General features: G+C 39.6%; 1 protein-coding gene across 1 annotated transcript in view; it reads left to right on the top strand.

The window, feature by feature from the left end:
- The window catches only part of AFG1L (AFG1 like ATPase), a 124,665-nt gene that overhangs the window by 78,483 nt on the left and 24,813 nt on the right, over window positions 1–21,369 (top strand). The window contains exons 8-10 of the mRNA XM_074988827.1: window positions 9,405–9,487; window positions 19,273–19,343; window positions 19,600–19,700. Coding sequence (XP_074844928.1) covers window positions 9,405–9,487; window positions 19,273–19,343; window positions 19,600–19,700 — 255 coding nt within the window. The remainder of the gene's footprint in view (window positions 1–9,404; window positions 9,488–19,272; window positions 19,344–19,599; window positions 19,701–21,369) is intronic.

Here is a 21,369-nt window from a genome sequence, read left to right as displayed (position 1 = left end):
CCTCCTCATTTTATGTTGTGATGCTCGTCCCTTGTCCTTTCTGATCTTGACTAAGGCAACCTCATTTCCCACAAATGTGTCTTTTAAAATAAACTTTCTGGCTTATCACTCTGACCACATAAAATACATCCAAAATACTTAAGGAATTGGTCAAAAAGAAATTTGATCCAGAAGTTACTATTACTGAGAACTTTTGGAAGGTTGGATTGATCCCAGAGGACTGGAAAAGGGTAATTATAGGAGCTTTCTATAAAAGGGGGAATAAGGACAACACAGGGAACTGTAGATCAGTTAGCATAATTTGACAATGGGAAATAATAATGGAGCAATTAATCAGTTTGTAACTGCCTAGAAGAAAATAATGTGATTAGTAACAGTCAATATAGACTTGTCACAAACAAGTCATGTCAAGCCAACCTAATATCATTCTCTGAGATGGCAATAAGCATTGTGGATAGTAGGGAATAAGTAGATGTGATATGTCTTGATTTCATAAGATTTTTTGTGCTCTCTCACATGGCCTGCTCAGAATTAAACTAAGGGAAGTAAAGCCTTGATGAGCCTACAATAAGGAGAGTTCACAACTGCTTGGAAAACTGCACTCAAAGAGTAATTATCAGTGGTCCACAGTCAAGCTTGAAGAGCATTTCAAATGGGGTCCTAGGAATCCGCGTCCAGTTCTATTCAGTGTCTTCATAAATGATTTGGATGATGGTGTTGAGTATATTTATAAAGTTTTGAGACAATATCAATCTGGGAGGGGTTGAAAGAACTTTGGAGGTCATGATCAGAATTCAAAATGATTGGGAAAAACTAGAGAAATCATCTGAAATATGTAGGATGAAATTCTATAAGGACAAGTGCAAAGTTCACCACTTAGGCAGGCATAATTAACTGCACAAATGCAAAATGGGAAATTACTTCATATGAAGGAATAACAAGAAAAGGATCTGGGGGTTAGAGAGAATCAAGAACTAAATATGAGTCACTAATGTAATGCTGTTCCCCCCAAAACCCAAACATCACCTGGGATGTATTTGCAAGGATGTTATAAGCAAAGCTGCATCTATACTACAAGATAAATTGGAATTTTAGGCAGTTAGCTTGATATTACCACATGATTGTGTTCACTGTAAATACCATTAGTTCGATTTAGGGTGCACTGATATTGAAATTGCAAAATCGCAGTTACCTGATGGGTGTAGCATCAAGCTCAAATTCAGAAGCTCGATTAAAGGCCAGTGTGGAACCTCCATGTCTTAAAGTCAAATTTATTAGCCTCCAGAGGTGTCCCATATGTAACCCACAGTGTCCCTCGCTGCTCTGCCCTGGCCACTGCTCTCCAGTAACAGGAAGACCAAGAATTCCAAATCGGGAGCAGCGAGCCTTTGGCTGTGGGCTCACGTTTGTATGACAGCCTGAGAAATGTCTGTCTGTCTTTGCTATTAGCGCTGTGAGCACATCTACCCATTACAGATAGCCCCTGCAGGGAGTTTGTGGCTCTGTCTCTACACTTGTTATTTTTTTCTGCACTGCCTGATGCCAGCTGCTGCCCTGCTGCACCACATGGCAACAAGGCTGAGGTGGGGGTTCTGCTTGCATAAGACTCAGAGAAACTTTTTCCCAGCGGTTTACATTTGTGTGAAAACCCCATTCCATCACCCACAGGCACCACACAGTCGGGGTCTTTCCCGTGCTCTGCCACATCACGTGGGGAGCCCCCAACCCAATAAATGGATGGCAGGCAGCACCATGTCATAGATTGCACGCATTTGGGGCTCCAAGAGTGGGAAAGATATTCAGGGGCTTGCAGCTGTCAGGGGCAAGTCTCCCACCCCTCAGCTAAGATATTTGGGGAGGACCACTTCAAGTGGCCCTCCATTGAACCTCCACTAACACCCATACTGGGGCTTGCTGCCACCAGAGGGAAGTATCATGAGCTGGGGGACGGATTCGCCAAGAAAGGGACTGTGTCAACTGGGCCCTCAGCGCTTGTCCTCCCAGCCCTGGAAACATGAGCTGCCGCCCCCCCCCACAGTCAATGAGATTACGGGCTTCCACCATCACCTTATTATACCTACAGAGACATTCTTTCTGTGGTGGCCTGTTTTGTTCCAAAACTACCTTAGCAGAGGTTCTTCCTGGTATATCTTTTACAGAACATACATTATTTAAATCGTTCTCATCCTCCATATTATTTTCTCTCTTATGTAAACATTTTGCCAGTGGGCCTAATTTGACAGTCTCGTCTCCTTTTCAGCTACTTCAACATTCTGCCACCTCAACTGGCCCCCCACTGAACCCCCACCACAACCATAGCAGGGCTTGCTGCCACCGGGGGCAGGGAGTCTCTCCTAGTGCTTAAGATATTTGTGGGGGGGAATACTTCAGCTACTTCAGAAGCCACAGACCACAGCACCCCCTCATACCCCACCAAAAATATTTTCTGGTACTTGCTATTCATTGCAGACACCTTCTGGTTTTATATTTCAGTTATAAAATCTTTTTGCTAATATCTGCTATGTGTCTCCATGCCTTGACCCCCTCAGAAACACAGAGGGAGGAGGGTCTAGTTGAGATTCCTGTTTGTGTTAAAAGTTCAATGTATGTTTGTTCACTGACATCAACTGTGTTGGCAGTATCGGTGTAGTGTAGGGGAAAATAAAATATTCTTTCTTCCTACACTTTTCTATCCTTTTTCCTCTGTATTATGTTCAGGGATCACATGCAGTGATGGCAGGTAGAATGAACGGTGAATGGTCAGTTGAGAACACAGTTGTTGAACAGAAGCCTTATAGTGCACTGGAAAGCCAAAGACTCTTCCCATCAGCAACTCTCTTTTTTTGAAAATCTTTCCTATCTTCTCTCTCTTCATGTTTCTCAGGGTCCCTGTATTAGTTTCAATAAAGTCAAAAATCTGTTTTCCTTGACTTTTGTACCATCTTTCTTCTAACTTTGAGGGTCCCTGTATTATTTCTAGAGATCAACATATTTTCAGGGATTGGATGCAATTCCAGGGGGTGGGAGAAGGGCACTCAGAGGATGGCCAATTCAGAGTTCAGCTACAGAAGAAAGACATTTCTGTAACTTTTTTGCTGTCTATATGGATGCCCTAGTTTTCCTTCCTTTCAACAGGAAAAATGGATGTTTGTTTAGCATAGGAGGGGAAAGAGGAAAATGCAATGTGGAAAGATGATGTCAAAGACCAGCAAGCATACCAAGAATGCTACGGGGATGAGGGAACTGTGGGATAGGTTCCTACAATGCACTACTGCAACAGTCGATGTTAGCCAGTTTGAATGTGGCAGCAATGAGTCCACTTTGTGAGGAGCACATGGGAAGTGAGGCTGGTCAAATTTGAACTTATAAATTCCAGAATTACAAAATCGATATTAATGAATTCAGATTTATCTCGTAGTGTAGATGCAACCTAAGATAAGAAGGAGTTCTTCCACTCTACTCAGCACTTACAAGGTCCTAACTGAAATTCTGGCTCTAGCTCTGGGCAGAACAGTTCAGAAAACATGAGAACAAACTGGAAAAAGTCCAAGGAAGAGCAAAAAAGGATTACATGTTTTGAAAATGACCTACCATGAAAGATTAGGGAGGAAATCGGATTGTTTTGCAGAAGACCTGTGGACTGAGGGGGCTGTGACAAGTGCATGAAAGGTTATTAATAAAGAGGAAGATGATAAATTGTTCTCAACCACTGAGGACAGGATAAGAAGTAAAATACTTAAATTACAACACAGGAGATGAGGTTAAACAATAGGAGGAACTTCTTAACTGCAAAAGTTGTTAAACACTGAAAATGATTGTCTAGAGAGGTTGTGGAATCTCCATCATAGAACAGATAACAAGCAGTCATGTAGCACCTTACAGGCTAACCAATTCATTTGGTCACAAGCAATCATGGGTAAACTTGATGACTTGTCAGGATATCTTCCAGTCTGATATTTCTGTGAGGACGTGTACGTTTATTGTGCACGTAATAACTTTTAATAGTAGCATTAGAGCTATTCATAGTGTAAAACTGACCCCATTGGCAGTTCTAAGTTTTGTGATCTCTTCTTTACTGCTGTCTATAGACACTTGAGCTTTGAGACTGCACATTTTTCCTTCCAGAGTCAGAAGCTCTTTCTCCCACTTATATGGAAATGAGTACACAATAACTCTCTATTTTTAACTTACTAATTGCATTTTCAGTCTGTAATTTTATTTGTCCTTTGTATACGTAAATACATAAACCAGTTCAAAATAAATTGTAAAGCTGATTAATTTTATGCATTTGAATTGAATGGGGTAAGAAGTCCCATCCTTAAATAGCTTCATTGTACAGAAAAACTGCTGGAAACCATAGGTAAGAGCGGAAGGCCTTGAAGGTTTGTCCTTAAGCTTTTATTTAGGGACAAAGATAAAAGAAATCTAACATAATCAGATGAAATCTGAAATTTTAAATCTCCTTACAAATGTAAACCAATAGTTAGGATTGTGGCTTTAACAATTAAGGACTAACAATTTGAGGACTCCAGTTAAAGTTCTTTTGCTGCTGATTAGGATTTCTTGGGGATGATTAGTGAGTATGAGAATGCAATCACATTTGTAGGGTTTAATCAGTCTGAAGATGGAGAAGTTAGTTATCCAAAGAGAGAGAAATTAAAACCCATATTTCCTATTAGTTTTTTTTAATGTTAATAAAAGATTAAAGAGAAAAGGCTGAGAAGTCTGACAATATGTAGAGTTTGTAAGAATTTTAGTATTTTTTGCCAGTTCCCAATTCATAACACTTTACGAGCAGCCATAAAGGGCGGAGGGAAAAGGGTATTTTTCTAGATGTGCCACAATACACTTGTATACATTCTATAATGTTCATGGTTTGTACCTGTGAACAGGACACATTTTTCCATACACCCACATGCGTATAGCCCTTCCATATTTTTTACCTTTTTATACATGTAAATCTTCATCTTTTATAAATCTCAAATGTTTAAAACCCTCAATTCTGAATTTGTACTATATTTCTAGTGCACATTTTCATTCTTTTTATAATACACACCAGTTACTTTTCCTAATACTTATCTCTTACCAAACAGAGGTCTTTGCACAACATTAATTGTAGCCTCACAACACTCCTGTGAGGTAGATGAGTTAATGTCATTCCTGGTTTATCATTATGGAAACAAAACTTGGGATTTGTTAAGCTCCTTCAATAGTGCTCATGTCTACATTAGAGAAACCTGGAATTAGAATCTCTTTAATCTCCTTTGCAAACCTGCAAAGGAGGAAAAGAAAAGAGGGCTACCTCTCTCCTACAATCACCCTATTCCCCAGCAGCGTATGACATTCCACCACCATTGAAATTTGTCTTGCTTTGAGGTAAACTAATCACTTCTTTGTCCCACAAGATACCATATCTACCAATGCAGTGCTAGTGTGAATGGGAAGCACTAGTATAATAGCCCAAACATGCAAACTGTCCACTTCTTAAGTGTGCTGTCTCATCTATATTCTGCCCTCTGCTGCATAGGAAGTAAGTTTGTACAATAATACATCACAGATCAGAACTTGTTTGCGTGCTGCTTTTGTCAGCAGAAGTTTTTTTCATGTTACTATTCAATGATCCATGCCTTTATTTATTATTATTTCTTCTGTGTATTGCTAATTTATTCGGTAGTAGCATCTAGATTCCCCACTCCTAGGTAAGGGTGCAATAGTTACTGCACGCACGCACACGTTTCTGCCCTAAAAAGTTTGCGATCTAATCAGCATTTATCATGTTTCCTATTAGCATGTTGCCAGTTAGATTGTGAACTCTTTGGTGGAGGAGACACCATTTTCTTATGTGTATACAGTGCCTAGCAAAATGGGCATTAGGGCCTCTTCGAGCTATCTCATCTTTAAAAATCAAAGGATGTCAGTGACAGACATACCGAGAATGGTGACAACAGAGAAAAATAAGGAGAGTGTGTAGCGGCTGAATTCTGTTTGGAACATGATAGCATAGGACCTGTTGTTGAAGGACCTTGTTGAGTATAGCAGCAGGCAATGGCAGAAAAAGGCTGAGTTTAAGGTCCAGTTCAATGAATTTTGGGACAATAATAAGCATGTCTGGGATACCAAGTGGACTATGAAACAGGTCTGTAATTAGAATATTCTAGTTACTCTGGTTTGAAGATGGGAAAAAAAAACCAGGACTGTTAGATAGTGTGGTTAGCAAAGAATTTAAGATGAACTGTATCTTCCGTGATACGGAAACAAGGTGTGAGCACCAGCTATTCAAAGAGAGATATTTTATAAACACCATAAGGCTTCTAAAGAGGAAAACATTGTGTTGTTTCAGTAACTGATCCTTGAACCTGTGCTTGTACCACTTGCTCAGTATAATACAATGAACAAAGAATAGTACTCCATATCAGACTTCTCCTATGTTCCAATCCCCCCAAATCCATTCTGTGGCTGTTCATCCCTACACATGAGCAGAGCGCAGAAAATGGAAATCCACAAGATGTGTATTTCACTTGTCTGAAATGTATATATTTTGTTGCCTCTTGGTTAACATTACGCTGTATTGGTATTGCAGCCAGTCTGCATGTTTGTGTTTCTAATACAGATATTTTTTCAGAATAAATATTGTGTGATCCTTTATCAGTCATTTTATATTTAATATGAATATAGCAATTTGTTCTTTTTCACTGAAAATGATTTCTGAACTAAGAACAAAAGTCAAATAAGGTATGAATTATAGTAGCAATAAATGTTAACATACTTCTGGCAACTTCAGTAGAGTTGCCCCATTATGACCCATGCAATATTCAATTTTCGGGACTCAGTGGGTACTCCAGTTGGAAATAGGAATTGGTGATGGGTATTTTTTATGTAGGGATTTTGTTTTTATTTACAAAAAATATACAAAGTCCTGTGTCTCTGACAAAAAGGATTTACATAGAAGGAAGCAACTTATTCCTCATAACACCAAGAATAGTCTTTTCAGCCTGCATCCTGGTATACAAGCCTCTTCCAAACTCATCCCTCATTCTTTCAACTGCTACTTCACACCGTCTTTTAATTTTCCGAGTGTCCTTTCCCTACTTCTGCCTTCCCCACTCCCACACATCTGGTCACAATATCCAGCTGAACCTAGTGCTAGCTTCTTACCAGACTCTGTTAGGCTTTTATTTAGATGCGTGCAACAGTCATGTTTCAGGGAAGTCATTCACACATCAATTTGAAGGAGGTTTTAATGCAATTCATTACAAGGATTCATCGTGCTTAAAATAGCAGTTGTATGATCAGTCCTATCCTCACCAGCAAAGTGAAAGTATGCAAAATTTCTTCCCTAGCAAATTGAACCATTGGTAGTTGAACAAGTGACACAACACCATTGTAAGTAAATGTAGAACAGTGTGACTAAGCTAGTGGTGATGGGTCAGGTACACTTTGCCCCTTAACCATACTGCAACTGTTCTATACTGTTACAGTTAGTCTGCCCTCTGGGCATCTATCACACAACTCCCTGAAGCAGTGGAAGATTTTGAAAAGCTAAAAGCCCTAAGTGTTTGTGGGAAGTGAGGTCAAAGGCCCACAAATCCCCTGCAATTTTTTTAAAAAACTCCCACTATTTCCAGAAAGGGGGCAGGGTGGGAGCGCAATCATTATCAGAGACCCAGTGTTAGATGACTTCAGACCTGGTAGCTCTTGCCAAAATGCATTTCTCTGCTTAACAAAGAAAATTGTACTTCAGCTGATCCATTTCCGTTGAAATAGAAAGTTCTGGCAAATGGGATGCTGAGCAGGGTTCACTGACAAAGAAGAGCTGAGTACACCACCCTTGCTGTTAAATTCTGTGGCCCTGCTACTTTGCCCTGCCTCCCAGGTGATATGGATGATGCTAAGAGGAAGTTCAAACATCCCTCACTTGCTTGTTTATGCTATTGCTCGTCTCTGTTTTCCAGTTATGACATGACTGTTCTTTTTATTTTTGTGGCTGGAGAAATTTCATAGTTGGTAGCTGTGGTAGGATTTTGTTGTTGCTTTGTTGGGCTTTTGGACGGTATGGTAGTTTTTGTTTTCCTTCCCAGGCATTTTTAATACTTCTTTCCTCAATCTTTGTGCTAGTAGGGTGACCCTTTCATTTTTTTCCTTACCTTTATGGCTTTCTAAAAGGAGAAGGCTAAATTAAAATATGCAGCTCATACTTTTATATCTAGAGTAATGGTCAAGGAAAATTTTAATGTAATGGCAAGCCACCCAATCATGACAATCCCCTCCTGGAAACTTTTTTAAAATCAGTAACTCCTAGGAAAGCAGAACGTTTATCAAAAAGAGAGTGTTCCTTGATTAATAGGTGGTTCTAAGGTTTCCTTAACCTATTATTTCTGCAATCTAGTTGTTATAGACTAGATTTGAATCTTGAGAATTTCATTAGTTATCTGCTAAAATAATTTTGATCAATGGCCAAACTTAGTTGAACAGTCATAGATAAATTTTAACGAAAAGATTCTCAAAAATACAGTATGAAATCTTTAACAAGAGCATTAGAGATAATCTATTAATACAGAGGAAAGCTGAGATCCACAACAGTTTCATGGTGTTGTTCTGGATTTGTGGAATTGTGGGTAATCTTAATAGTGTTGAGCTGTCTGAAAAAAAAATTCTGCTTTGTTGTTTATCTAGTAGTTGATTCAGGTATATCTGTCCAGATTGTACCTTTAAAGACCTGTCTTTTCTTGAGGCTCTTGTTATTGTAATTGCTGGTTATACAGTGCCCACATGTGTTTTGGCACCAGACATGAAACAAAAACTGAAAGACCAGTCCCCTCATCCCAAAACACATGGTCGCTGCTAAAGGGTGAATTACTGTCCTACTGAATTTACTGGGGGGCGGGGGTTGCTATTGCATTCTGTGGGGCCAGGATTTCACCCAAAGAGTGTACAACTTGATACCGTTGGCTGTGTACCTTCTGCTCAAAGTTGTTATGATAGAGTAAGTGAGTGATCATAAATAAATTCTGATTTAAGCATGGGTGTAAGGAAAGGGTGTAATAGGTATTAAAATAAAAATATATGTTCCTTATTATGCATTACATCAGCTGGGCATGAAGAAAATAGTATATGTACAGAATTTAATTCTTTGTGTTCTATGCTTCAGTCCTTTTCCCAACACAACTTAAATTAGTTGATGGTTTTAAAAACTGTATTTCTATTTCAGTCCAGTTAAAGAATTTTTATAATCTTGGGTTCATAAAGATTGCTTCAAATTAGAAGTAGTTGTAGAGGACTTCTTTGTTTCTATAGTATGATTGTTTTGTTTGTATGCTTTTAGTATTTTAGTTTTCTTTTTATAGACCTGCATTCCCTAATTTCAGAAGTGAGGAAAGTAATCATGATATTTTTGTTTCTTGTAGAAATACTGCAGTACAGTCCAACTTGACTCTGGAATAGACTATAGGAAACGGGCTCTTCCTGCAGCAGGGAAACTTTACTACCTGTAAGTTGATCTATTGTGGGATTTTTGTCCATTCCCTGCCCCTGCCCCCGGACCTTTTGGTTATTTGAAATAGCCAATAACTTCTCATCCAGTAGGAGAGGGGAAATATATAAAACAAATAGCACAGGGTAACTTCTTTGCCTTCTGATCCATTTTGTACAGTGGACTGCCTTCCATTATGCTGGGATGTTAACTTCATTAAACTACATTTTCAATCTGCACTGGCTTCATTTACAGGGTGCAACTGAATCAAAACTAATTAGATTTTTGGGGAGGTGTGGTGTTTGGAGAACTGAAGTGACAGATGGTTAGAAAGTAATGAATATCCTCTTGTAAGAGAGTGTACAATTCACTTACAATAGAAGAACATCCGTATTGTATCAAAGTAATTAAGTATTTAAGAAATCTTCTGACAAGGATTCATTTAATGTTGGGTGTTCCTATTTAGGGATATAAAAAAAGTCTTATTTTGACAGATGATCTGTTTGTATTTATTATGATGAATTTACTTTAGCATTTACTCTGTATTTGAACATGATTAAAATATTTAAATAAGCAGTACAGCCATAAGTACTAGTGGATGCGTCTGCCTGATATGAACATCATCTCTTTGAGTTAAAATGTTGGAACACCTTTGCATCACAGGCTTTTGTCTTTGCCAAATAATTTTAACGGAACACCTATCATTCAATCAGTGCCAGCCAGAGTGGTTCAGACGAATTTATTTTAAGTGAGATTTATAGCTGTAATATTTTCATGCCCATAGTGTAATTACAATCAAGCAGCAAAGTATGTTTCTGGTAACAAAAGTTTTTGAACACCTTCAGGACCCTGAGCTTGGGAGACAGTCCTCTTGGAATTTAAATGTCCTCTTGGAATTTAAATGTCCCTGTATCACATAATAAAATTCAAGAGTTAGAGTTGTTTCTCTAGATGTAGAAAGAACTAGGTAGTAAAATTACAACAATGAAATAACTCTAGAGTACGCATTGTACAAATATTGTAGTGAGAGAGAATTTAAATAGTAGGAATTTTCTCCCTTTTTCTAAGTACATGGAGTTGGATAGCTTTTGTTTATTTTAAAATTAATAAATCCAAAACTTGTATTTATTTAGGCCTCAGTCCTACAAAGACTTAGGCACTCCTTAGCTTTATTTGTCCATCACTGCACATCCTTCTCCTTGTTCATGAGCACCTTGTTGTTCTCCTCTTTGATCACCATCTCCCTTGTCTGGCACTTCCTATTAATATTCCTAATTGTATACACCTCCCTGGTCGTCTTACACTCATCATACTACAATTTCAGGAAGGTAGATTTTGGTAAACTCAGAGAGCTGGGAAGTCGGGTCCCATGGGAAGCAAGACTGAGGGGAAAAACAACGCAGGAGAGTTGGCAGTTTTTCAAAGGGACACTATTACGGGCCCAAAAGCAAGCTATTCCGCTGCGTAGGAAAGGTAGAAAATACAGCAAAAGACCACCTTGGCTTAAGCAGGAGATCTTGCATGATCTCAAAATAAAAAAGGAATCATATAAAAAACGGAAACTAGGACAAATTACAAAGGATGAATATAGGCAAACACAGGAATGCAGGGGCAAGATTAAAAAGGCAAAGGCACAAAATGAGCTCAAATTAGCTACAGGCGTAAAGGGAAACAAGAAGACTTTTTATAAATACATTTAAAGCAAGAGGAAGACCAAGGATAGGGTAGGCCCATTGCTTAGTGAGGAGGGAGAAACAGTAGTGGGAAACTTGGAAATGGCAGAGATGCTTAATGACTTATTTGTTTCCGTCTTCACTGAGAAGTCTGAAGAAGGAGTGCCTAACATAGTGAATGCTAGTGGGAAAGGGGCAGGTTTAGAAGATAAAATAAAAAGAGAACAAGTTAAAAATCACTTAGAAAGGTTAGATGTCTGCAAGTCACCAGGGCCTAATGAAATGCATCCTAGAATACTCAAGGAGCTGATGGAGGAGGTATATGAACCATTAGCTATCGTCTTTGGAAAATCATGGGAGACAGGAGAGAGTCCAGGACACTGGAAAAAGGCAAATATAGTGCCCATCTGTAAAAGGGGGAATAAGAACAATGCAGGAAACTACAGACTACTCAGTTTAACTTCTGTGCCAGAAAAGGTAATGGAACAAGTAATTAAGGAAATCATCTGCAAACACCTGGAAGATGATAAGCTGATAGGGAACAGGCAGCATGGATTTGCAAAGAACAAATCATGTCAAACCAATTTGATAGCTTTCTTTGATAGGATAATGAGCCTTATAGATAAGGGAGAAACGGTAGATGTGGTATACCTGGACTTTAGTAAACCATTTGATACAGTCTCACATGATATTCTTATCAATAAACTAGGCAAATACAACTTAGATGGGGCTACAATAAGGTGGGTGCAAAACTGGCTGGATAACCATACTCTGAGAGTAGTTATTAATGGTTCTCAATTCTTCTGGAAAGGTGTAACAAGTGGGGTTCTGCAGGGGTCTGTTTTGGGACCGGTTCTGTTCGCTATCTTCATCAACAATTTAGATATTGGCATAGAAAATACGCTTATTAAGTTTGCAGATGATACCTAACTAGGAGGGGTTGCAACTGCTTTGGAGGATAGGGTCAAAATTCAAAACGATGTGGACAAATTGGAGAAATGGTCTGAGGTAAACAGGATGAAGTTTAATAAAGACAAATGCAAAATGCTCCACTTAGGAGCAATCAGTTTCACACATACAGAATGGGAAGCGACTATCTAGGAAGGAGTATGGCAGAAAGGGATCTAGGGGTTATAGTGGACCACAAGTTAATGAGTCAACAGTGTGATGCTACTGCAGAAAAAGCAAACATGGTTCTGGGATGCATTAACAGGTGTATTGTGAACAAGACACAAGAAGTCATTCTTCCGCTCTACTCTGCGCTGATTAGGCCTCAATTGGAGTACTGTGTCCGATTCTGGGCACCGCATTTCAAGAAAGGTGTAGAGAAATTGGAAGGGGTCCAGAAAAGAGCAACAAGAATGATCAAAGGTCTAGAGAATGAAAGAATTGGGCTTGTTTAGTTTGGAAAAAAGAAGGTTGAGGGGGGACATGATAACAGTTTTCAGGTATCTAAAAGGGTGTCATAAGGAGGAGGGAGAAAACTTGTTCTTGGCCTCTGAGGATAGAACAAGCAGCAATGGGCTTAAACTGCAGCAAGGGAGGTTTAGGATGGACATTAGGAAAAAGCTCCTAACTGTCAGGGTGGTCAAACACTCGAATAAATTGCCTAGGGAGGTTGTGGAATCTCCATCTCTGGAGATATTTAAGAACAGTTTAGATAAATGTCTATCAGGGATGGTCTATAAAGTACTTGGTCCTGCCATGAGGGCAGGGGGCTGGACTCGATGACCTCTCAGGATCCCTTCCAGTCCTAGTATTCTATGATTCTATATCTTCACACTGCTCCTCTAACCATTTCACATTATCTGTTCTGGCCACTTGCCTTACCTCGTTGCATTTCACTCTATATTGCTGTTCCAGGCTCTTGGAAACACCCCTTCTGATCTTCAGCATTCTCTTCTCTTGGACCAACTTCAGTGTCTTCTGTGTAATCCACTTCTTACTGATCTTCTCTTCTTCCAGAACTGTCTGTTCAATTGCCTCTTCTGTTGCTATGGTTATTGCTTTGACTCTCCTATCTAAGTCTTTCTCTGTGCCTGAATCCCTGATCTTCTCTTCTCTGTATGCATTCCCTATTTCTTCCTTGCCTAGCTTTGCCACATCAATTCTTTTCTTAAACTGTGTCTTATACTTTCTCCTGAGTTTGATCTTGCTGGTCAGGATCACTAGACTGTGGTCCAAGTCTATATCTGCTCCTTGGAAAGTAAGGCACTGCTATACTGGTGTTAACCATCTTCTTCTTAGGAAGATCATATCTATCATGTTCTTGGACTTCCCATTATTCAAATGCAGTGTCCACTTCCTACAGTCCTTTTGTTGAATCTCGTTTTGCAGATCACCATCTTCTGCTCTGTTAGCAAATTCTAGTAGTTTCTTGCCTTGTTCATTTCTTTCTCCATATCCAAACCTTCCCATGATTCTCTCACAACCTTTGTTATCTGTTCTAATCTTTGCATTCCAATCTCCTCTGATGGTCAACACATCTCTCTTCGATATCTCCTCCAGTGTATTTGTCAAGTCGAGTTGCTCCTGAACAAGGAGAAGGTTGTGCAACAATGGATGAGATATTGCACCAATCTGTACCGATCAAAAAACTGAAAGAGAGATCTCCACCAAGCTTCAAGAGCAAGACCAATATTTTGAAGGAGGAAGTACAAAGAGCATTGAAACAACTAAAGAACAGCAAGAGCCCTGGAAATAACATCATGGGAGAGATGATCAAATATATTGGAGAAAGTATGATTCAGGAAATACACTGAATATGCAATATAGCTTGGAAGAACAGGAAGGCACCTAAGGAATGGACAAGATCCATGCTAGTGACAATACATAAGAAAGGAAGCGTGTTGGAGTGCAAGAACTACAGAATGATTGCCCTAACCAGTCATCTAGGCAAGGTGCTGATGATGATACTGATGGAGAGACTGAGAATGCGGATAGAAGAACATCTAGCAGATGAGGAAGTGGGATTAAGGAAAGATAGATGCACCATACAGTAGATATTGGCAATAAGTTTTGATAGCAGAGAAAGCGCAATGAAAGAACAAGAACATCTACAATCACTTCATTGGGTTTTTAGAAGGCATTTAATACAGATGTTGAAGGATATCAGTGACAATGCGGAGGCAGCAGTGAGAACGTGTGGCGAGTTGGGAAGTTGGTTTAGAACAACTAGAGGTACGAGACAAGGAGATCCGATATCACCGAGTATCTTCATCACGCACTTGGAGAGAGTGATGGACAAGGTCAAGGAAGAGGTAGAAGGGACATCAGTGCACGGGATGAGAATTAACAACTTGAGGTTCACAGATGATATAGTTATCATTGAGGAAGATGAAGAGAAGGTGGTGAGAATATTGCAAGTGCTAAACGCGGAAGAGAAGCAGTACAGACTGATTATGAACATCAGTTAAAAATGGTGTTTGGAGCTAAGGAAATGGGAAGGAAGAACACTGTAGATGGGATCACACTAGAGAATGTAGAGAAGTTCACATATCTGGCAAGCAGCATAACGTATGATCTAGACTGTGAGAAGGAAATAATGACTAGAATAGCAAAAGCAAGAGTAAGTTTGAAGGTGATGGATAAGATCTGGAAAAGCAAACCGATTAGCTTAGGAGCAAAGCTGAGCATCTTGAAAACCATGTGTATTCAGCAGCGTGTTGTACAGATGTGAGACATGAGTGATAACAAAAGATTAGAAGAAAAGAATATTGGCGGTCGAGAGGAGTTGTTATAGAAAGATCCTGAGAATAGGATGGATGCAGAAGGTCACAAGGAGGAATTATATAAGAAGACAGCCAAAAGAGAACCTACTGCAGAAGGGTACACAATGCAAATTACAGCTATTTGGGCATCTCTGCAGAATTAACAATGAACAAAACATCAATACTCTGATATTCGGCATGATGGACGGCTCAAATTGGAGAAGCAGACCCCACAGAGAATGGGTAGAAGATATAGTAGTTTGGTGTAGAGCTAATCTACAGAAACTAAGCCACTCTGCCCTGGGCAGGGAAAGGTGGAAGGAAATAGTGAGGGAGTCATCTGACCCCAATGGGTGCTGAGCCCCTGGTGATGGTTGATGCTGCTGCTGCTGCTGATGATGATAGCTTTATTCCTATAAATAGTCTCACATCTACTAATGTAATATATGCCATTGTGCCAGCAATCACCCTCTGCCATATACATTGGCCAGACTGGACAGTCTCTACATAAAAGTATACATGGACACAAATTAGATATTAGAATAGTAACATACAAAAACCTGTAGGAGAACACTTCAGTCTCCCTGGACACTCAGTAACAGATTAAAGAGTAGCCATCCTGCAACAAAAAACTTCAAAAACAGACTCCAAAGAGAAACTGCAGAGCTACAATTCATTTGCAAATTTTACACCATCAATCAAGGACTGAGACTGGGAGTGGCTGGCAAACTACAGAAGCAAACCTCCACATTAGCTGCTGGAAGTGGGCCACATGATCCTAACTGAACTGACCTTGTCAGCTGTGGCCTTACTCTTGATTCGAACTCCCTCCTTTTCATGAGCCTGTATAATGAGACCTGCCTCTGGAACCTCCACTACATTGCATCTGACGAAGTGGGTCTTTGCCCGCGAAAGCTTATGCTCCAAAATATCTGTTAATCTATAAGGTGCCACAGAACTTCTAGTTGTTTTTACTGACGTTGTTGTGCATGTAGAAATCTGGACCTTAAACTTAGTGAACAAACATTTGGTGAATCCATAATGGTGCTGTTCTGTATCCTGTTGGAGCCCATGGGTCAAAGCCACCTTTTAATCAAAGGCCGTCACTGTGGATGTGGCATACTTGGCCTTTGTGGGGAAGGAGTGGGTAAGCAAGTGGCCAGATTTGCTGCCTGGAGAAGAGGAAATCGTACTCCAGGCACATGTTCAGTTCCAGTTGTTTTGCTTGGGCTTTTCTATATTCTCTTAGAAATAAAGACTGATAATAGTTTTTACCCACCCCAGCATGGCCTCGTTCTAGCCCTTGTCTCCATGTTTACACAGTGTATCTCCAGCATCTGCCCATCTGGTGCTTGTTTTCTGTACCTGTTTTCCTCTCAGGTCTTTTGTCCAAGGGAGCCCTGATTCTGAATCTGTCTTGTTTGCTTCTGCACTGGAGAGGCTGAAAGCTTTATGTGGTTACTTGGAAAATAAATGATTGAGAGCAACCATGTGACTTGCAATTACCACGTCCAGTTTAAACTGGGGCATAGACATGTGCCCCAAAGCTTAGAGCCATGTGCTTAATGCTTCATGGTACACTCAGTTGCAAAACTTATGGTCAGTTAAGTGATAGAAATTGTGACTGAAGGTAATCCCATCCAGCTTTCTGTAGGTAAAAAGATTCTGGTTGCTCTTGAGCCCGCAGGGTAGTGTAACGTGAAGCAAGTGAAAATGAGTAGAATCCTTGGAACTCCAACAGAAGGATGACTACATTTCCCTGTCTCACCATCTCCATGGGAATATACATTTCTTTTATGTGCACCAGGGCTTGCAGCCTTTGCAGAGCCAGCATTGGCATTTTTGTCATATCTCTGAAATATTTTGCTGTCAACTCTCCCATTCACCTCCTCCTGCCCTCCCATTGACTGACTCCACCGTGCTCATATAGTTTATTAATAAGTAAGATCTTCACAACCTCAATTTTCATAAACAGGATATGTGTGTGTTCTGGAAAATGGAAATTTGTCTGTGTTTAGAATGAAGGTCACATTGGGGTGGGGCTATGGCAAAGGTAGTGGGCTCTACCTACCAAGTAAATACCACATATTTGAAATACCCAAATAAGACTCCACCCTCAGTGGTAGTATCATTCTAATGAATACTAGAAGCTTCCTTTTTTCTGGTATTTTTAAATTAAGATTAAGATTCTCTTTTTAGGGGTGGGCAGGGAAGAGTGATTGTGTCTTCTGATTATTGTTGGGATATGGCTACAGAAGTTTGGAGTTCAGGCAACTTTTCAAGAAGAAGGATACTCTAAGGAAAGATCAAGTTTAATATTTCACAATCTGCAAAATTTTCATAGCTGCAACTCCTTTTCACAGCTTCATATAGAAAATGAGATAGTTCAAGTGCTACAAAAAGGTTTTAAAACTTAATGACTAGCATGCCATTGAAAGCTTTATACATCTCGTAGGTGATTAATTGGTTTATTATTTTTTTTATCAATCATAGAAACTATTTAGCATTATAATATTTGCTATGATTAATTTCTGTTGGTTCAAGCAGGGTTTACCCATGACCAACTGCTGTGATGTTAAACACAGCAACTATGTTTGCACTACAGCAGTCCTTGGAAAGAAGTTATTTCAGAAGATCTCTTCCAAAACAACTTCCTTTGAAAGATAGCAACCACACACAAAAAAGTGGATCAAAAAATCAATCTGCTCTTTCGATAGAGAGTAGCCACACCCTGGAAGCTCTTTTGAAAGAAGGGGCCAGGAAATGCTGCAGATCAAAAAAAAATCTGGCACCATGGAGGACTGCTCTTTCGAAAAAAGGGCCTGGGGGCATCTATGCACTTTTTTGCTAAAAGAAGCTTTCGGGGAAACTGAGGAGCGAAAGATGGCCACTGAAAAAAGTGCAGTGTTCTTCCAATTTAATATCGAAAGAACGCATTTTGTGTGTACACGCTCAATGGGATTTTTCGAAGGAGCCTGGGATTTTTCAAAACAACTTGATAGCGTAGCTATAGCCAGCACTTCCCTGTCGGCAGTGACTGCAAAATTGTGTTTAACTTCAAACATGACTCCTCTAGGTGTGCTTTGAGAGGACTCAATTTTCCAGTGAAGACAATCGTTAGGCCACCTATATAATAGATAGAGTTATAATTTAGAATTATGTTGTAAAACACAATCCTCTTCTTCCTTCATATTCTACATAACAGGTTGAACTTCTCTAGTCTGGTACCCTTGGGATATGACTGGTGCCGAACCAGAGAATTTGCCTGACCATGGGAGGTCAACATTGTCTAGCAGCATTACCAACACTTCCACTCCTTACTGGGCTCTTAGGAGATGTACAGGGTAAATTAGAGCTAAGAACAGCAAAGAACACTGAGAGCCAGCACTGGTGGATATAGACAAACTTTATGGTACCACAGGAAACTTGATCACAACCATGATAAGTGGACATTTGGCTAACTAAAATCATGCCAGACTATGGATGTTGCCAGGCGAGGGAAATGCAGGCTAGAAAGGTTCAGCCTGCAATCTATTTTAAATATAGAAATAAATGTGGTTAAAACTGTCTTCCCGTCCTCTAAAAACAGACTCATCGTATAATCATCGAAGTTGTAAGAGTCATGACTGAAATAAACTTTCTTGGTCTCATGCTCATCTTTCAGAACAGTCTTCTCTGGAATTTTGTGGAATTTTAGGATTGAAATATCCACCTAAAAATGTATTCATTGTACCCCTTAAATCAAACACTTGTCATAGTTCAATGTAATTAGAATAAAAAATATTCTGTGATTGGACAGATTTCTTAATATTCCTGTGGCCACTAAGCAAGCAAAAAAGTTTGTTTGGGTGCTCCACAAGGAGATTTTATATTAGGCTTTGATGTTTGTAGCTGATCTTTCCCAAATAATGGAAGTAATCTGCAAAATTATTAATGCTGATTCATTGATCAGAGTGGTATTTCAGAGCTGATAATTTAACTTCAATCAGCACAATTTGACTTGTGTCATTTCAATGTTTAATTTCAAAATACCGCTTCAGAGACTGCAAAGGATATGTCTTCAGATTCTTGCATGTTTTGCTGTGCCTTGTTGATTTGCTCTTCTGATACAGCCAGATGCCTTTTTTCTGTCATTGTGTACACATAGTGTTAATGGATTTGGTTTGCCTGTATTGCCTCATTACTGGGAACAGCTCAAAACACAGAAGTCTTTCAATGTATGCAAATAAGGCAGAATCATCTACCTGAGAGTTACTATTCTCTGCTTTTAAGTGTATTCTAAATCTAATGTTTGTATTTAGAGCATAACATCCTGTTCTTTTTTTTTTTTATGGGCAAAAAGCTAAGCAGGCTCAGGCAGCTGTTTGATGTTGGCTTCAAGTGTTATTAATTTCATATTCTATTATTCTTTTCTCTGTAGCACAAGTGAAGCTGATGTGGAGGCTGTCATGGATAAGTTGTTTGATGAGCTGGCTCAGAAACAAAATGATTGTACGTAAGTTAATTTCTCTTGAAAGAGAATACATTTAGAACACAATGCCCAATCTCCACTGACCAATTAATAAGTTCCATTGCTGTATATGGGTTGATGCCACACTCAAGTGGCAGTCATTGTATCAGCATTTTGTCTAATTTATGTGTTGAATCATGTGCTATTATTCATCAAGCTATGCATTTCCTATCTGTAAGAGATGAATTTTATAGTAATTATCCAGACAAGATTGAGTCTTTGTTCATGTTCCCATAGTAACTAGACCAAGGATTCTAAAAGTGCAAGGCAGAGAGCTGAAACTGAATAAAGCTTGTGGAACCATTGCAGACTTCACATTTGAAGAGCTATGTGATCGAGTGAGTACCTAGTCAAATCTAGATCAGTTTAACACTCAGTCTTCTCACAGTTACTGGGTTTTTCTGAAAAAAGTTGGTATATTCTCAACTCCAGGTATCCCAAAGGTGGTTTCTAAAACTTATTAAAAATATGTGAATTCAAGAGGAAAAAAGGATGAACTCCTATGAATAGCAGTAAATGTTTCCTTAAGGATAATGGTACAATAAAACTTTCTTGCAGGCAATCTAGATACATATTAAAAATCTAAATAGAATAGTGTGGATTTTTATTGCTTGACTATTAAAAAGTAAAAACATCCTTCTATAAATAAAATTATGATGTTTTTAAAATTTTGGACATTCGAGTGAGGGTCTGATGGCACCTCAGAACATCAGATGGATACTATGCAGACTTCTCCACAAAATTGTCATTGCCTGCTGTTCAATTCTGTGTCTCTTCTAAGCAAAGATTGGCAGCAATGATTAACAGCGCAAAGTTTTCTGCTAGTTATGTGATGTAATCCTAAATAAATATGCTCCATGGAACCCTTGTTCACACATGACTTTACATAGGTCTGACAATAGGTCTTCAGAGGTAAAAGCATAGTGCAGTGATTATTTGCCAACTGATCTCTTAAAATTATAACGTTAGTTAGTTAAATAACTTGGTTACAGGGATGGCTGGTGGCACTGTCTAATATTAGTGATACCAAACACTTGATGTTATAAGGCTCAGTTTTCAGGCATTTATAACACTGGCAAATTTTAACCATTTCCCATGCCAGGTGTCTGCTTCAAACTGAACTAGAACATTTCAGGCAAAATGGTTCAGTCATTTCTGAGAACAAGGATAGGGGAAAAGGTGTTGTTTTGCTCATATTAAAAATGGAGACCATTCCCTTTAAATGTTGTTGTTCCCATAGGCTTTGGAGTGGGAATTTTAAATTTGGCAGAGTGTTGTCTTTATATCAGGGATACGTTTTTGCCAATGCTGTGAAAATCCACTGGAATTTGACCAAGATATAAGCCTCTGAAAAAGCACAGTACACACATTCAGTAGAGACTCACTGGAGCTTAACAACTGAGATCCATGATAATTTCTTCCTTACTCACCATGTTCTATCCCGGCATAGCTTGTAGTGCTGACCAAACCATACGTCAGCCATACCCACAGAGCAGTAGAGCATGCTTTTGCCCAGAGAGGCCCAGGGGCTGAGCAGGACCTTCCCTGGTACAGTTTGTGCCAACTGCTCCAGGCCTCAGTGGGACCAGCCACTGGAAGTGAGAGCAAGGAATCTGTCTCTCCTATACGCTTGACCACTCTCCTGCTGGCAGTTGTGTAGAGGCAGTCATGTGATTTGAATACACAGGGTGGGGGTAAAGTCAGACCAGCATGGGAGAGAAAGGTGTAGATTGGGACAAGAAGTCTGGTCTTGGAGAAGAAGAGAAAAACTCTTGCTGGGAGTTTGAATTGGGAAGACTGGAACTAGCTAGGCAAGTCCTTAGCTCAGACTTAAGGACATGGAGGCTGGGGCTTGGGAGCCTGTGAGGGAAATGAGAGGAGAGGAGACTGGGAGCTAGCTGGCTGGGATGAGGAGCACACAGATTGGACCAGGAGCTGGGCAAGGAGCAACAAGGAGAACAGGATTGGCTGGGCATGGAGACGGGCTAGGAACTAGTGGGAGGAAGC

The sequence above is a fragment of the Carettochelys insculpta genome, chromosome 3 (assembly GCF_033958435.1).
Source record: "Carettochelys insculpta isolate YL-2023 chromosome 3, ASM3395843v1, whole genome shotgun sequence".
Classification (NCBI taxonomy): Eukaryota; Metazoa; Chordata; order Testudines; family Carettochelyidae; genus Carettochelys; species Carettochelys insculpta.
The sequence above is the reverse complement of the archived record's forward strand: the minus strand, read 5'-3'. Positions and strand labels throughout refer to the sequence as shown.